Source organism: Hyperolius riggenbachi, chromosome 2, assembly GCF_040937935.1.
Source record: "Hyperolius riggenbachi isolate aHypRig1 chromosome 2, aHypRig1.pri, whole genome shotgun sequence".
Classification (NCBI taxonomy): domain Eukaryota; kingdom Metazoa; phylum Chordata; class Amphibia; order Anura; family Hyperoliidae; genus Hyperolius; species Hyperolius riggenbachi.
The window spans coordinates 270,595,400-270,612,664 of record NC_090647.1 but is presented as its reverse complement, the minus strand read 5'-3'; the positions used below and the strand labels follow the sequence as shown (position 1 = coordinate 270,612,664).

The window sequence follows — 17,265 nt, the reverse complement described above, 5'->3', positions numbered from 1 at the left end:
ACTCTCAGGAAGATAGTGTCATATTGCAACATGATCTGGATAGGATGGCTATATGGGCACATACATGGCAGATGAAAAATTAATGTTGAAAAATGTAAAGTCATGCATTTTGGTCGTACCAATGGTCTAGCACCATACAAAATAAATGGGATACAGTTGGGGACATCAAACTTGGAGAAGGACTTAGGAGTACTCATCGACAACAAGTTAAATAATCGTACTCAATGCCAAGCCGCTGCAGCTAAAGCTAACAAAATTTTGGGATGCATTAAAAGGGAAATAAAAACTCGAGATGCTAGCATAATATTGCCCCTGTTTAACTCTCTAGTAAGGCCACATCTGGAATATGGAATTCAGTTCTGGGCACCACATTACAAAAAAGATATTGCAGTTTTAGAGCAGGTGCAGAGACGAGCAACAAAATTGATACGTGGGATGGAAGGTCTCACTTACCAAGAAAGGTTAGATAAACTGGGTTTATTTAGTGTGGAGAAAAGACGCATTAGAGGAGATCTAATTAACATGTATAAATACATCAGAGGGCAATATAATAGCTTGGTGGATGAGCTTTTTGTGCCTAGGCCTTCTCAAAGGACTAGAGGACATGATCTGCGCATGGAGGAAAAACGTTTTAGCCATTTATTTAGGAAAGGGTTCTTTACAGTAAGAGTGATTAAGATGTGGAATGCATTGCCACAGGAAGTCGTTATGGCAAACTCTATACCTGCATTTAAAGGGGGCTTATATGCTTTCCTTGCGTTGAAAGACATCCATGGCTACAATTACTAGGTTATGCCTAATGATGTTGATCCAGGGATTTTATCTGATTGCCATCTGGAGTCGGGAAGGAATTTTTCCCTTTTGGGGCTAATTGGACCATGCCTTGTAAGGGTTTTTCGCCTTCCTCTGGATCAACAGGGATATGTGAGGGAGCAGGCTGGAGTTGTACTTTGTACTGGTTGAACTCGATGGACGTATGTCTTTTTTCAACCAAAATAACTATGTAACTATGTAACTATGTAAACTAACACTGCTTAAAGTGAGCCTGTGTCTGTTTATGAATTGACAGTAAAGGTCTGAGTTGTAAGCTGTGCTCATTCCTTTATCTCTCTCAAAGTTGCTTCCACTGCCTATTCTAATCATCACAATGGGGTTGATGCACTAACCTGCAGGGGCAAACCCAGGATTTCCAAGGGGGGGATTCCTGAAAGGTCTCACTCAGCCACGCACAATACAGTATAATAATATGGTAGGACGTCATGCTGGGTACACATAATGCAATTTCCCGTCAGACCGACTGACAGTGGGATTGATTAGGAGCAGTTTGGATACAAATAATAATGAGCAAAGCCGAGATTGCTAATAAAGGGGAAAGTGAAGCATTCACACAGCAGGGCACAGGGGTGTGCTCATATCTGAGATTAGAATATACAGAAAGCTGCGCTAATGGAAAAAAGGGGTAACACAAAAATCGGCACGTGGAGCGCGCTGGATAAACAATACTGTAAATTGTTCAAACACACGTTAAAGAAAAGTCTAGTGCGCTCTATAGCTTGTAACAATGAGAGTTCAGTTCACATAAGTCACCATCCAGCAGCTTAAATCCATCCAGCTGAATATCCCAAGGATTTCAATCACTTAATCTCCTCATTGGTCAGCCAACACGTCATAGAGAAATAGAAAGAGAAAACATATAGCGTAATCCAGTTGCTACAAAAATCTGCCCTTCACCATTCCAGAGTGAACACACACCACCTTGTGCTGGGACACACTCCCCCCAATGTGCCCGCACTCACCCTATTAGCCTCCAATCAATCCGGAGGTATGGATATAGCGTGTATGGGGGAAGGCAGGGATCACTCCAGTATGCAGGCAATCTAAAAACTCAAAGATGCGCCATATAGTGTAAAATCATTTAATAAAAAAGGTTTAAAAAACCAGTTACACTCACAAGCGTAGATGGTCACAAGCGCATTGTATCATGTGTACACCGCAGTCCCGGGCAGCCGCTCACACACACGCTCCGCTTCAGACCCTCGCGTCCTGTGATTTCCTGGATCTTACGGTCATGTGACATAGCTCCGCCCTATGCATTTCGTCATGTAAAATGACTCATCAGGGGCATATGTCACAAAGGTAGACCGTAGGTTATATTCACTTCTAAATTACCCTCCCCTTTTAATTGAAACCCGCCTATTATTAAAATTAGATCCTCTGCAGCCATCTGTGTTAGCGCTTACCCGTGGGGGACATGGAAAAACGACAGTAGGACTGCTACAATATCAATATAATACAACATTAAAATATACACTTCTAATTCCATAAAAACCACAGCAATAAACGTCATATTACAAAACTCCGCATGGATCTCATCCGGCAGAAATCACCAATGAAAGATTGTGCAGCACCCAACCATATAGGCTGGACACCACGCATGAAACGATAAAAACCGCAGTTAGAAACATATAAACATATAACCCCCCTTTTTCCCTTTACGGAAAAACCGCAAGAAAACCGCGGAAAGGCCGCCAGCAAAACGCCACGGCAGTCACGCCAATCAGAAAAACAGTATTGATTTAGTTTCACATGATTCGGTCGGATGGGAATCCATGGTAAATTCAACTATTATCAACAACACATAATCAAATCAGCTATTAGAAATAAAACAATTAATATCCAAATCAACATTAAGTCCGATTGGACTAAACGTATCCAAATTAAAAATCCACCTAGTCTCTTTCTTTGACAGCTCTCTAACTCTATTGCACCCCCTCCAGTTAGGTATTAGTTTTTCTACCGCACAAAAATGCATTGCCTTTGGATTGCACTGATGTTTAAGTTTAAAATGGAGAGACACACTATGTTGCTCAAACCCCTTTTTTATATTTTGAATGTGCTCACTAATTCTTTCCTTTAGTGACCTGGTGGTGCGGCCCACGTATTGTAGGCCGCAATAACACCAGATCACATATACCACAAACGCTGTAGCGCAGCTAATAAACTGCCTGATCTTAAACACACCACCACTTGCTGTTGAAATAATTTCATTGGTTTTATGAGCAAGAGCTTCTCTACAACATTTGCAACCCCTACATGGAAAAAATCCAGATGTTTGCCATCCTGTTATTTGTTTCCGCTCTGGGGGGTCTACACAACTTGGAGAAATCCTATTTTTTAAAGTGGGAGCTCGACGGTAAATAAAATTGGGTCTATCAGGTAAAATACTTTTCAATACATAGTCACTCTGCAATATATTCCAGTGTCTTTGGAAGATTCTTTCGACTGATTTATAGTCAGCCGAAAAATCACTAAGAAAGGAGAGGGCCTTATTATCATTTCTAAACTCCTCCCCTTTTGGTTGGAGTAGACTAGTTCTGTCCTTCTCTCCAACATCTTTTTGGATTTCTTCCAACCAAGATTCATTATAGCCCTTCTCTACAAACTTGGTTTTCAGACCATCTGACTGCTCATAATAATCTTGCAAGCTTGAACAATTCCTACGGATTCTTGTAAATTGTCCTTTAGGGACACCCCCAAGCCATTGTGGATGATGGCAGCTTGTTACATCAATATAAGCATTGCGATCTGTAGATTTAAAGAAGCATTTGGTGGAGAAACCTTCTCCCTCTCTCATGATCACAAGATCTAGAAAATGTATGGATTCTGTACTACATTCTGCTGTAAGTTGGATGTTCTCCTTCATGCTATTAACCTCATCAATAAAGGCTCTAAAACTCACCTCATCTCCTCTCCAAAAAATCAGCAGGTCATCAATGTACCTTTTCCAAAACACCAGCCTAGACCCCCCTCTCCTAATCGCTTCCTCTTCCCATAGAGCCATATAAATATTTGCTAGGCTAGGAGCATAAGATGCCCCCATCGCACAGCCGTATATCTGTCTGAAGAACTGATGCTTGTGCCAAAAATAATTCCGCTTTAGAGAAAAATCCAATAAAGACAAAACAAACTCCATCTGAACTCCGCGCATATCGCCAAGACGCTGTAAAAACACTCTTACCGCTTCAATACCATCATCGTGAGGTATATTAGTATACAACGACCCTACGTCTGCGGTCGCCAAAAAAATATTACCCTCAATCCTCAGTTCTTCCAACAGTTGCACGGTATGCTTGGTATCCAATAGCACATGAGGCAATTGGGGCACTAAAGGCTGGAGGTGGCTGTCTATAAATTGGCCTACCCTATGGGTAATAGAGCCTACCCCACTCAGGATAGGTCTTCCAGGGGGGTTATTGGGGTTCTTATGGACCTTTGGGAGTTGGTACATGATAGGTATTCTTGGAGCTGATGGCACCAAAAAGTCACAGGTCTTCTTATCAAGTAGACCCATCATCAATCCCTCATCCAACATAAGGGCCAATTCTCTTTTATATTTTAAAGTGGGGTCCCCCGACAATCTCTCATATGTTCCTTCATCAAAAATAAGCTTATCCAACTCCTCAAAATATTGATCTTTACGTAGTACTACTACTCCCCCCCCCCTTTGTCTGCAGACCGCACAACTAAACTTTTTTCTTTAAGTATGCTATTAATGGCTTGTTCATCCGACTTTTTTGATTTAATATTCAGTTTTTTTAGATCATTAATTACCCGATCCTTAAAGTTTTCCACTGCGTTCAAAGCTGATGTATCTTGTGGGTTAAAAGTGGATGCATTCCTAAACGTTACACTAGGGGTAATTCCAATATTATTGGCTCTATTCGTGGGACCCTCATTCTGCACAAAATACTTCTTGATGTTCAACTTCCGCGTGTAGCGGTGAACATCAATAAAGGCATTGAATTTATTCAGATGATTTCTAGGCGCATATTTTAACCCACGGTCTAACAATTTTATTTCATGTTTCTCCAGGGGAACCCCACTCAAATTAAAGATGCCAGTTCCTATTACTGCCTTCTTCTTTTGTTCCCTTCTACCTGCTCTCCTCCCCCTTCTGCACCTCTTTTTCTTGGTGTACTTGGTTGCCCCCCCAGGTATTCTCCCTCCTCCCATCCTTCTCTCCAATACCGGGGGCGCGGGGCTAAAAAATGGGGTTGTCCAAAGTTCCTATCATCAGTTAGTGGTGAATATCTATTCTGAGTATGGACGGGGTATTGTTGGTAGGGTTGCGGATCTTGTCTTCTATTCCATTGAAAACCCGTTATTCTGAAACCCGCCTCCCCTCCCCCTGTATGGTCCAGGATTAATTCGATCCCCACTCCCCACCAACTGTTCATGAGGTCTGGATGTCTTCCCTTTAGGTTGTATTGTTTGCACTGGTGCCTTGGGTATTGTAGTGGTGGGCGGGGCCCCTACTATATTCTCCACTTGCTGATCCCCATTTTTTCTTGCTTTATCAGCCAACCTTTTTTGTACAATCGGTTGCCACTTGTAAGCCATTTTCTTCTTATGGGCATCACTATCCCTTGCAAACTTTCTTTGCTTATCCGCTATGATATTCTTTTCACTAACTGCCAGAATTTCTTGGATTTTCTTAGTTCGTGCAACATATTGTTCAGTATTCTTATACGGTTCAGTTTTAATTCTAATATTCTCAATTTCTGTCCCTAGCCTTTCTATTCTTCCTGTTTTCCTTTTAATTAGAAGTTCAATTAAACCCAATCCACTTTTGTCGAAATATTCCTCCCATTCTTTAGTGTTTTCCTCTGTATCTTCCCCATCATCAGGGGTAATATCCCACCTGATTTTTTGGGGGATGATTCCTTCCCTGTGATATTTTTTAAGTGTTGCAATATCCCACCACGTTTGCTGTTCTTTTACCATTACGTTCTGAAGCGATTTAAAATCACTATCTAAATCAATTACACCTGGCGCTGTATCTTTAAACAGCTCATCTATATCATGCAATCTTCTGTTTCTACTTTCAAACAAATCCATAGCTGCAAGCAGTTTTTACAGAAAATACACCAAGATTAGAATATACAGAAAGCTGCGCTAATGGAAAAAAGGGGTAACACAAAAATCGGCACGTGGAGCGCGCTGGATAAACAATACTGTAAATTGTTCAAACACACGTTAAAGAAAAGTCTAGTGCGCTCTATAGCTTGTAACAATGAGCAAGAGCTTCTCTACAACATTTGCAACCCCTACATGGAAAAAATCCAGATGTTTGCCATCCTGTTATTTGTTTCCGCTCTGGGGGGTCTACACAACTTGGAGAAATCCTATTTTTTAAAGTGAGTGCGGGCACATTGGGGGGAGTGTGTCCCAGCACAAGGTGGTGTGTGTTCACTCTGGAATGGTGAAGGGCAGATTTTTGTAGCAACTGGATTACGCTATATGTTTTCTCTTTCTATTTCTCTATGACGTGTTGGCTGACCAATGAGGAGATTAAGTGATTGAAATCCTTGGGATATTCAGCTGGATGGATTCAAGCTGCTGGATGGTGACTTATGTGAACTGAACTCTCATTGTTACAAGCTATAGAGCGCACTAGACTTTTCTTTAACGTGTGCTCATATCTGGTTCTGTTAAGTTCCCCAGAGCTGCTCGATGCTCTGTACACACGCTGCTGCTCCATGCTCTGTACACACGCTGCTGCTCCATGCTCTATACGTACGCTGTTGCTCCATGCTCTGTACACACACTGCTGCTCCATGCTCTATACGCACGCTGTTGCTCCATGCTCTGTACACACACTGCTGCTCCATGCTCTGTACACACGCTGCTGCTCCATGCTCTGTACACACGCTGCTGCTCCATGCTTTATACACACGCTGTTGCTCCATGCTCTGTACACACGCTGCTGCTCCATGCTCTGTACACACGCTGCTGCTCCATGCTCTGTATACATGCTGCTGCTCCCTGCTCTGTACACACGCTGCTGCTCCATGCTCTGTACACACACTGCTGCTCCATGCTTTATACACATCGCTACTGCTCCATCCAAAGTCAATTGTAGCAGGTAGAGAAAGGGGGCAGTGCTGTGAGCTGCAGGATACCTGCAGATATTCTGGTGTCTCAACTTGTGCCTGTCCCCAGACACTGCACTGGCCCTGGTCTGAGGGGGAATTCTGGGCAGCTGTAATCCCCCCTGCATTTGCCTATGTATGGTAATATTGCCATTCACAGGCAGCACATGGCAACATTACCGGTACTGCTGCCAGTAGTGTACTGCGGTGTGTGCAATAAGTGAAGCCTGTGTTATTTTTGTGCCGCCGGCCAGGTTAATTGCATAGCTGCGGTATACTACTGGCGGTAGTATTGATAATATTGCCATGCACTGCCTGCTGTATTACTGTAATGTTAGAGCATCAACCAGTATATCTCTATAAACGCTAAACAAGCTTCATTACATTAGCATACCTTTGATTCCTGTGGTGTTTTCCTGATGTCTTCTGTAGTTCAGCACTAAATGTTTTAATCAAAGCAAATAAAAAATGTAATTTCCTATTACTACTACTTCCACTGCTAACAATAATAATAAAAATAGTTTATCCGCTTCACAGATTGTAATTTATTATTCTAATACTGAAAACGGTTCTAAGTAATACTGTTTTGGTTTTCTGACTTTTCACAGGATGAAGACAGCTTTTTATTACCAGAGTCTGTAGAGTTGGATTGCATGAAGTATTGTGTGGTCTATGACAGCCACACCAATTCTTTATTTGGAGAAGGCAAGATAATGGGCCAGATTTATCAAAGCATTACCGACAGTTTTTTCTTCTAAACAGTTCTAACAAGCAGGGGAACTTTTCTGCCTGATAATAACAAACTTCTTAAATCCTACGTAACTAATAGCGGTAGTTCAGCATGATTTTCTAGAGCTGCACTACAGTTAAAGGCGTTATCAGGCAAAAAGTAATAAAATAAGCGCTACTTACCCGGGGCTTCCTCCAGCCCCAAGCTCCCAGCATGTCCCTCACCGCAGCTGTCCCCGCAGCCGTTTGCCGGAGCTCCGTCCCGGTCCCCGCACAGTATTTCTGTGCCTGCGCAGTCCGCTCCGTTCCACGTGGTCGGCCTGACGTCATTGCTGGGGACCGGGACGGAGCTGCGGCGAACGGCTGCGGGGAGAGCTGCGGCGAGGGACATGCTGGGAGCTTGGGGCTGGAGGAAGCCCCGGGTAAGTAGCTCTTGTTTTATTACTTTTTGCCTGATAACTCCTTTAAGAAAAGTGCAAATCCATTCCTAAACTGCCGCAGATTAAGAAGTGCTTAACCATTTCAGCTCGCGGGTATTTTTCACCTTATGCATCAGAGCAATTTTCACCTCCCATTCATTCGCCAATAACTTTATCACTAATTATCACAATTAATTGATCCATATCTATGCCTGAGACAGTTCTGCATGGATTTCTAAAAACGTACCAATATTTTGTCTCAGACACTTCATAAATGTCCCCCAATGTTACCAAAACCCTTCCCCAAAAAAAACAAAACACATTCACATGCGGCAGATAAATTAATTCCAAGTCCGGCACTATCTGGATTACTGCGTATCTGAACTGAAACGTATCTGAAGATGTGCAACAGCATAATAAACTTGAAAGAAAAACATTTCTTTGTAACAGTTGATACAAATCCTACAACAGATTTGTAGAGTTTTTACTTCCCACTTTCATGGAAGCAGACTTATTGTTAACATCCTGTGCTTTCAAATTAGCTCATCTGCCGTGGCAGTCACCTGACACAGGGGAGAAATGAAATTACAATTTGTGATTAGACAAAGATAAAGGGAGAATTAGACAGGCTTAAAGAGGACCTTCAGCCTAAACAAACATACTGTCATTAAGTTACATTATTTATGTTAATTAAAATAGATAGGTAATATAATCTCTTACCAACCCTGTTTTAAAAGAACAGGCAAAGGTTTGTGATTTCATAAGGGCAGACATCTTTTTGGTTGAAAGAAGTTGACAGGGAGCATGAGACACAGTTCCAAGTGTCCTGTGTCCTGATCACCCTCAGGCAGAGGGCCTCATAAAATAGTTTAGGGTGCAGCAGGCAGCCCAAAAAACACCAGTCTCACATGCCTGTGATCATTCTGCATTCAGCATGAACATCATCATTGTGAATATTTACCTTTGATATCTGGGCAGATAGCTACATAAAGGGCCCATCCCATAGAGTTGGACATTTCAACGGAAGGTATCAAAACTATTTTTTCCCACTAATGTTAACTCAGTGGCAGAAATATGAGGTTTAAAATAGCACTAGTTATATTCAGGCTGTAATAATTTGCCATCAAGCTAATCAAACCTCTTCACAGGACCAGCCATAGAATGTGCGAAAGTGATTATGCAGATATGCCATAACCCTGTACTGGTGCTCAAGGGAGGCTATGAGGAATTTTCTGGATACTACCATTTCTTTAGGTCTCAGAAGGTCTTTTGGATGCCTCAGGTAAACTTATCAAAATAAATGATAAATGGTAGATTTTTTTCTACCATAGACATTAGCCTAATTACTGTTTCGCTTCTCCAAGATAAGCAGTGCAGGAAGTATCTGATGCTCACTTTCTATTCCCCCCCCCCCCCTTCCACTTTCTGCAGACATTTTCATTAATGCTTAACCTAGCTGAGTGTTCATGGTAATGTGCATTTATTCTCTGTAGGAAGGAGTTAGTCAAGAACTGATTGTTGTTAATCTCTATGTGTAATGCTGGGTACACGGTTCAATTTCCCAGCATGTCCAATCGGCTCCCGATCGATAATCCAATCGATTTTCTATTCCTAAGTGTGCAAAATTATTTGCTTTATCGATCGGGAGCTGATCGGACATGTCGGAAATAATTGATCGACCCATCGATCTGGCGGGAAATTGCATTGTGTGTACCCAGCATAATCACTTGTGGACCGTGGTCTTAAACCCCCTAGTGACCAGGCCATTTTTTACTAATAGGGCCACTGCAGCTGTAAGGCCTTGCTGCAGGGCTGTACAACTCAGCACAAAAGTGATTGCCCCCCCCCCCCCTTTTCTGCCCTCCAACAGAGCTTTCTGTTGGTGGGCTCTGATCCCTGCCAGCATGTTTATTTATTTATTATGTATGTATGTATATATATATATATATATATATATATATATATATATATATATATATATATATATATAAATAAATATATTTTATAAATATTCCCATTTTTTAAATTATTTTATTTTAACCCAGCCCTCCCTCCCCCGCTAGCCAATCACAGCTATCGGCTGTCATAGGCTTCAGATCCTGCGTGTCTCAGGGGGACAGCCGTGTGACACCAGTGGCCAGTGATCCAGTACAGTGCTGCCGTAGATCGCTGTTTCGCCGTCTAACAGTCTCCTAGCGGTGATCGCAGCTGGGAGGCTGATGACAGAGTGGAGCTCAGTCATTGCAGCAGGGATGCGCGCGCATCTCCGCCCCTAGCACTTCACGCCAATTAACGTGGAGTGATCCTGGGGCTGCCGCCGTATTCACGCCAATCGGCTTGGATTGGTCAGCAAGCAGTTAAGGGTCCATACTATTCTGTTGCACGTCGAGATCAGGACCTGATCCCCTTGGGTGACAATGCTGACCAGCCTGTACAGACGCGTGTCAGCTATATAGCTGACGACGCGCTCTGTTGCTGTGCGGGTTGGCGGAGGGACCTGGCTAACGTCTGAGGTGGTTGTTATTGGCCACCTTAATCAGCCGCATGTACTGGTCTTAAATCTAGCATCAGATTAAACTGCTACAAACCTGGCAATATAAAATGACACTCGAACATAAACAGGGGCGCCTCTAGCCATCTTGTCACTCCAGGCGAGAAAACCTGTGGTGCCCCCCACCCCCCTTCCTGTGGCACCCCGACATGCTCCCCACCGCCCCTGTGGTGCCTCCTCATGAAAATAAATGTGATGCGGCTGCCTGCCCTGTTCTGCCTGCCAAAGACTCCACAGGCTGAAGGTGAGCTGCGGGCTGCGGTTGGTGAACTGGTGCTGCGTCTATCAGACGGCACAAGCCAGTTTACCGGCTGGGGGGTGGCCCAGCCCCCCGCACATCGCTCCAAGTGACCGCCTGTATGGCCTTGTGGATCAGGTGCCCCTGATTCCAGCATACTTTTTCACAAACATTATGAGATATGTTACCGCCTGTTAGGATAGTACTGGAGTGGGTACATCATGACATTAAAGGTTTGACATAGTCAGATGGTATAATAGTTTAGCAATTCATAACCCATTCTGGAAATAAGCACAGTGTGTTTGTAGTGTAAGTGAGACAAGATAAGAGAAGTAGAATGGAGGGAGGAAGGGTGGTAGAGGGTCAGAATTGATGACATGCATGAGCAGATAGATATGAGCAGAATAGAGGCATACTGGGTAGCACTATTCAGTGGCGGACACAGCCAGAAGTGGGCCCCTGTGCAAAATTGCAATTGTGGGCCCTTGTGACCTGCAGCGCGCAAAGCGCGCTGTGGCAAAAAATGGGTGTGGACAGAACCTGCAGCGCGTAGCGCCGCAGCAAAAAATGGGCATGGCAATGACCGGATGAGGGCGGAGCTAACTGTAATTTAAAGTGAACCCGGGGTGAGAGTGATATGGAGGCTGCCATATTTATTTCCTTTTAAACAATACTAGTTGCCTGGCGGTCCTGCTGATCTATTTGGCTGCAGTAATAAACTGAATTACACCAGCAACAAGCATGCAGCTAATCTTCTCAGTTCTGACAATATTGTCAGAAACCCCTGACCTGCTGCATGCTTGTACAGGGTCTATGGTTGAAAGAATAAGAGGCAGAGGACCAGCACGGCAGCCAGGCAACTGGTATTACTTAAAAGGAGAGAAATATGGCAGCCTCAATATTATTTTCACCTCAGGTTCCCTTGAAAAATGCAACGCAAAGACAGTGGGCCCAAGTTTTGGTGACCCTTTCCCCAGTAAATTCACATAATTGTGCAGGTTTTCTCAAGAAAATACACATAATGTCGGCAGATATGCCCAGAAAATACATTCAATCATGTCGGCAGATATGCCCAGAAAATACGTGCAATCATGTCGGCAGATATGCCCAGAAAATACGTGCAATCATGTCGGCAGATATGCCCAGAAAATACGTGCAATCATGTCGGCAGATATGCCCAGAAAATACGTGCAATCATGTCGGCAGATATGCCCAGAAAATTCATGCAATCATATCGGCAGATTTGCCCAGAAAATACGTGCAATCATGTCGGCAGAAATGCCCAGAAAATTCATGCAATCATATCGGCAGATTTGCCCAGAAAATACATGCAATCATGTAGCAGATTTGCCCAGAAAATACATGCAATCATGTGGCAGACCTGCCCAGAACATACACCTGCTAATATAAATAAAAAAAAACCATTTACTCACCTGCAGCAGCAGACCTCCTGTCCCAGCCTCCATCCGGCGCGCAGCTCCCATGGGTGGTTGGGTGGATAGGTAGCCTGGTGGGTAGGTAGGTAGCCTGGTCGGTGTGTAGGTAGGCAGCCTGGTGGGTGGGTAGGTAGCCCTTAGCCGGGTGGGTAGGTAGCCGGGTGGGTGGCTGGGTAGCTGGGTGGGTAGGTAGCCGGGTGGGTGGGTAGCCTAGTGGGTGGGTAGGTAGCCGGGTGGGTGGGTGGGTAGGTAGCCTGGTGGGTGGGTGGCCTGGTGGGTAGGTAGCCAGGTGGGTAGGTAGCTTAGGTAGCCTGGTGGGTGGGTGGTTAGGTAGCCTGGTGGGTGGGTTGGTAACTAGCCCGGTAGGTAGCCTGGTGGGTGGGTCGGTAGGCAGCCTGGTGGGTGGGTTTAGCCGGGTGGGTAGGTAGCCTGGTGGGTGGCTGGGTAGCCGGGTGGGTAGGTAGCCTGGTGGGTGGGTGGGTAGGTAACTAGCCCGATAGGTAGGTAGCCGGGTGGGTGGGTGGTTAGGTAGGTAGCTGGGTGGGTGGTTAGGTAGGTAGCCGGGTGGGTAGGTAGGTAGGTAGCCGGGTGGGTGGGTAGGTAGGTAGCCTGGTGGGTGGGTAGGTAGCCGGGTGGGTAGGTAGCCAGGTGAGTGGTTAGGTAGCCGGGTGGGTAGGTAGGTAGGTAGCCGGGTGGGTGGGTGGGTAGCTATCCGGGTGGGGGGCCCGCAATGTTCACAACTTTAGCCTAGTATGGGCTTACCTTACTTGCCTCAGCAGCACTGCACTCCTAATGCAGCCACTTGTTTGGATGGGGGAGGGGAGGGGGATAGAGCGCGGAACACATGCAAGGCCGGCCAAGGGGGGGCTCAGCAGGGGTCACAGACGACACACAATAGTGCAATCTCCCTGTCCCCAGCCTCAGGCATGCGGCGCCGTCGCGCCAGCCACTAGAGTCACGCTGCTAGTGATGGGTCGGAAGAGCCGGAATTCCCATCACTACACGCTGCCTTCAGGCGGGGGGCGGAGTTAGAGGCAGCGCCGCACCACGCAGAAAACAAACTGCGGCTGCTGCTAGGGAGAGGGGCGGTGAGCGGGCAAGCCCGGCCGGCCGGCCGGCAAGGCGATTTGGAGGAGGTGGAGTGGGCGGGACTTTCCACCAAGTCTATTGGCTGGGCCAGCGGGGGGGGGCGTGCATAGAAGAGGCAGAGCACCACGTGGTGTAAATAAACCACGTTCGCCGACAAGCGCAGCTGCAGGTGATTTTAATAGCGGCGATCAGCCGCACGCACGCAGTCTAACCCCCTGCAGCAGCGCGCCCCCCTTTCTTCATGCCGCTTCAGGCACCCGCTTGTAGTGCCAGCCGGTAAAGGCGCCCCTGAACATAAATACAATATTTAGCGAAAACTACAAGACAAAATGATTAGTGGTTACAGGGATGCAGGTTGCCTAAGTAATGTGAATTTTTTAATTTCTCTGTCTCCCTGTTCATCCTGTGTTGTGACTGATGGTTTCATTGACCAATAGTGAATAGTGAAGCTCACCATACCTTCACTTTCACCTCAACTTCATTAATCTTCATCTCAGGAACTAGTGATCATTTTATAATTGAATATTATCAAGATGTAACCTGATTATATTTGTTTTCATCATATGCTTAGTTTCGGTCACCCACATACACCATAGGTAATTTCTAATTTATCGGTACTGTTTAGAGTGTTACTGTAATTTACTGTTTGTATCACTGTAACCATTGGTAATACGATGTAGCTGCATATAAAGCATAATCTGCAGATTCTTTTTATTCCTTCTATTGTTATAGGAAATAGACGACTTTCAGCCACATCCTATTGAAATTATTCCTAGCTTATTGTACTTGGGAGATTGTCGCCAAGCCAATGATCGACACATTCAGAAGGATCTTAAAATTAAATCTCAAGTTAATATTTCGCTAGAGCCTACGCATTTGTAAGTTAAAGTGATCTTGAACTAGAACGATTACTTAAGTTCTTAATTCTTAAAATACAAGATACAGCCTGGGACAGATATTTACCCCATTCCTGTATCGCTGTACTGGGAGCCTGAAAATGTTTGTACATGACAAACCTCTTCCTGGTTATGTGCAGACTAGTCTTCCTATGCACTCAAGATGCACAGTGTACTTGAAATGTATTGACATGCGAGTCTGTGTTCTTACGCAAATCTCAATACCAAAGGTTTATGCAGGCTTTGAAACTCACATTTTTTTTAACTGGGGGGGTTGGGATTAGAATGCATATGCAGCTCTTGAAGCCCAGAGGTTTCATCGAGAGCCAGAAGGCATTTGCAGATCCGGGAACTTGAAGGTTTCAAGAATCAGAGGTGAGTCACTGACAGGTTCTCATAGTCTTTGGATTTTGTTCAAGAGCTTAGTACTTAAAATAGACAGGATAAGGAAAAATTGTATACTTACCTAACATTAATTTTCCTTTCCTGATGCATCCTTGGCAGCACAATGGGTATTAGCCCCGCCCTAATACCTTTCACCCTTTTCACCCTTCCCTTTTCATACCTAAAGCTATACAGGTGGCAGCCATTAGCAATTCCTCATTTGCTGGACACCACCTACTCCAGCATTTTGCCAGATTCTGTCCTGGCAATATGAAAGGAAGGAAGGGGTTTCTCCAATAAATGTAAAATATTTTATATTTGTCATCATGCAGCTAAAAAAAGACTTTTATTTATTATTATAATTTAGAAAACAGATTTTATTCCTGAAATCCTGTATTTTTAATTTGGGTCCACTTTAAGTCAATGTAAAAAAAGAAGTTTTACCCACCTGGGGCTTCCAGCAGCCCCCTGCAGCTGTATCGTGCCCACGCCGACTCCATCAGATGCTCCTGGCAGCCACTTCCGGTTTCGGCGACAGGAGCTGACAGGCCGGGAACGCGAGTGATTCTTCGCATTCCCGGCCACAATAGCGCCCTCTTTGTTGCTATATGTTATAGCAACATAGAGGGCGCTATTCTGGGCGGGAATGCGAAGAATTACTCTGTTGGTGGGCAAAAAAGGGGGGGGGGAGATTAATTTGTGTGGATGGATGTGTGGCTCTGCAGCAAGCCATTAAAGCTGCAGAGCCCTAATTTGAAAAAAATAGCCTAGTCACTGGGAATGGGGGGCTTAAAGCCTGTGGTCCTTAAGGGGATAAACAAGGTATGAGATTTCCAGATATTGTAGACTACGAAAGCACTTTCCAGGAACTGATCTTTTTTTAGGAACTGATCTTTTGCATGTGTACAGAATCTTTAGAAAGATCAGTCTTTCAAACCTCTCCGACAAACCTATGCAACAGATAAATTCCTCCGTTTGCTATATATATATATATATATATATATATATATATATATATATATATATATATATATATATCAGATATTAACATCAGTTCCTTTATACACAGGTTGCCTACCTGTAGAACTGTACCGGTCTATTGCTTCCTATCCCTAATCCTCCCTGGTCAATCCCTAATTCTTACATTGTGATAATGTTATTGACATTGTGCAAGTTTGAACTCTGGATCTTATGCTTGAGAGTCTGTTACCTTACACACTAAACATCTCAAGCCTAAGGGCTAATTCACACTGGGCGATTTTTCAGCGTTTTGCACTGGCGATTAGCAAAATGCTGCTGCTAATGTAAGTCAATGATAGTGTTCACACTGTAGCGATCGCCAGTGATTATCATATGATTATGATAGCGATTTGCTGATGGTGCATGCAGCATTTTTGGCTCGATTGCATTTAAATGTTGTAAAATCACAAAACGCAATCACTCCTAAATCGCTTTCCTGAACAGTGAAAAAACAGTTTTTTGGTGATCGCCAGCAATCAGCAAAACGCTACCAAAGCGCCCAGTTTGAACAAGCCTTCAGTGTTACAAAAAATGCAGCTTGCATAGCAGTGTGTGGCTCATAGGACTGATAAGCAGGTCTTGTTACCATAAGGCCATGGGTTTGATTCTCAAGACTGCAAGATAAAGTTCCAAAATGGTGCAATGAGCTGGTTTTGCTCCCATAAGGGTATGGGTTAAATTCCCAAGACTGCAAGACAAAGTTTCAAGCTAGTACAGTACAATGTGTGTGAGAGTGTGAGTGTGGGGTGCTCAGTCCCATCTGGGTTGGACCCAGTGGTCGGTTGGTTGAGGTCGTAAGGATGGAAGTGTCCTGTGTGTGGGGTGCTCAGTCCCATCTGGGTTGGACCCAGTGGTCGGTTGGTTGAGGTCGTAAGGATGGAAGTGTCCTGTGTGTGGGGTGCTCAGCCCCGTCTGGGTTGGACCCAGTGGTCAGTTGGTTGAGGTCGTAAGGATGTGTGTTGTGTGTGTGTGTGTGGGGGAGGGGTTTACAGTCCTGTCCGGGTTGGACCCAGTGGTCAGTTGGAGGTCGTAAGGATGGAAGTGTCCTGTGTGTGGGGTGCTCAGTCCTGTCTGGGTTGGACCCAGTGGTCAGTTTGTTGAGGTCGTAAGGATGGAAGTGTCCTGTGTGTAGGGTGCTCAGTACCGTCTGGGTTGGACCCAGTGGTTGGTTGGTTGAGGTCGTAAGGATGGAAGTGTGGGGTGCTCAACTAGAAATCACTGGGCCCCCCTGCAAAACTTTGGATGGGGCCCCCTCCACTTCCCCTCCTTGCTTTCTACACAGGTAAACTGAGAACTGATGTTATTCAATTGGCTAGTGCACACTTGAATGTGTTTTCCCCATGCAGATAAAAACAGACAGCAGTGAAGCACTCCAAGCATTTTCTCTATCAATTACATTAGTTTCTGTGATAAAACATGCATGTTTTCACACATACAGACACACATGGGGCTTGATTCACAAAGCGGTGCTAACCTACTTAGCACGTCTAAAGTCTTTAGACGCGCTAACCAGGGTGCTAAGTAGGTTAGCACCGGATTTCTCAATCAGATTGCGCGCTAACTTTGCGCGC

General features: G+C 44.7%; 1 protein-coding gene across 2 annotated transcripts in view; it reads left to right on the top strand.

Moving 5' to 3' along the window:
• Positions 1–17,265, top strand: part of STYXL1 (serine/threonine/tyrosine interacting like 1) — a 47,565-nt gene that overhangs the window by 15,395 nt on the left and 14,905 nt on the right. For both annotated transcript variants that reach the window (XM_068268665.1, XM_068268666.1), the window contains 3 exons: positions 7,541–7,637; positions 9,229–9,362; positions 14,127–14,272. In XM_068268665.1, coding sequence (XP_068124766.1) covers positions 7,541–7,637; positions 9,229–9,362; positions 14,127–14,272 — 377 coding nt within the window. The remainder of the gene's footprint in view (positions 1–7,540; positions 7,638–9,228; positions 9,363–14,126; positions 14,273–17,265) is intronic.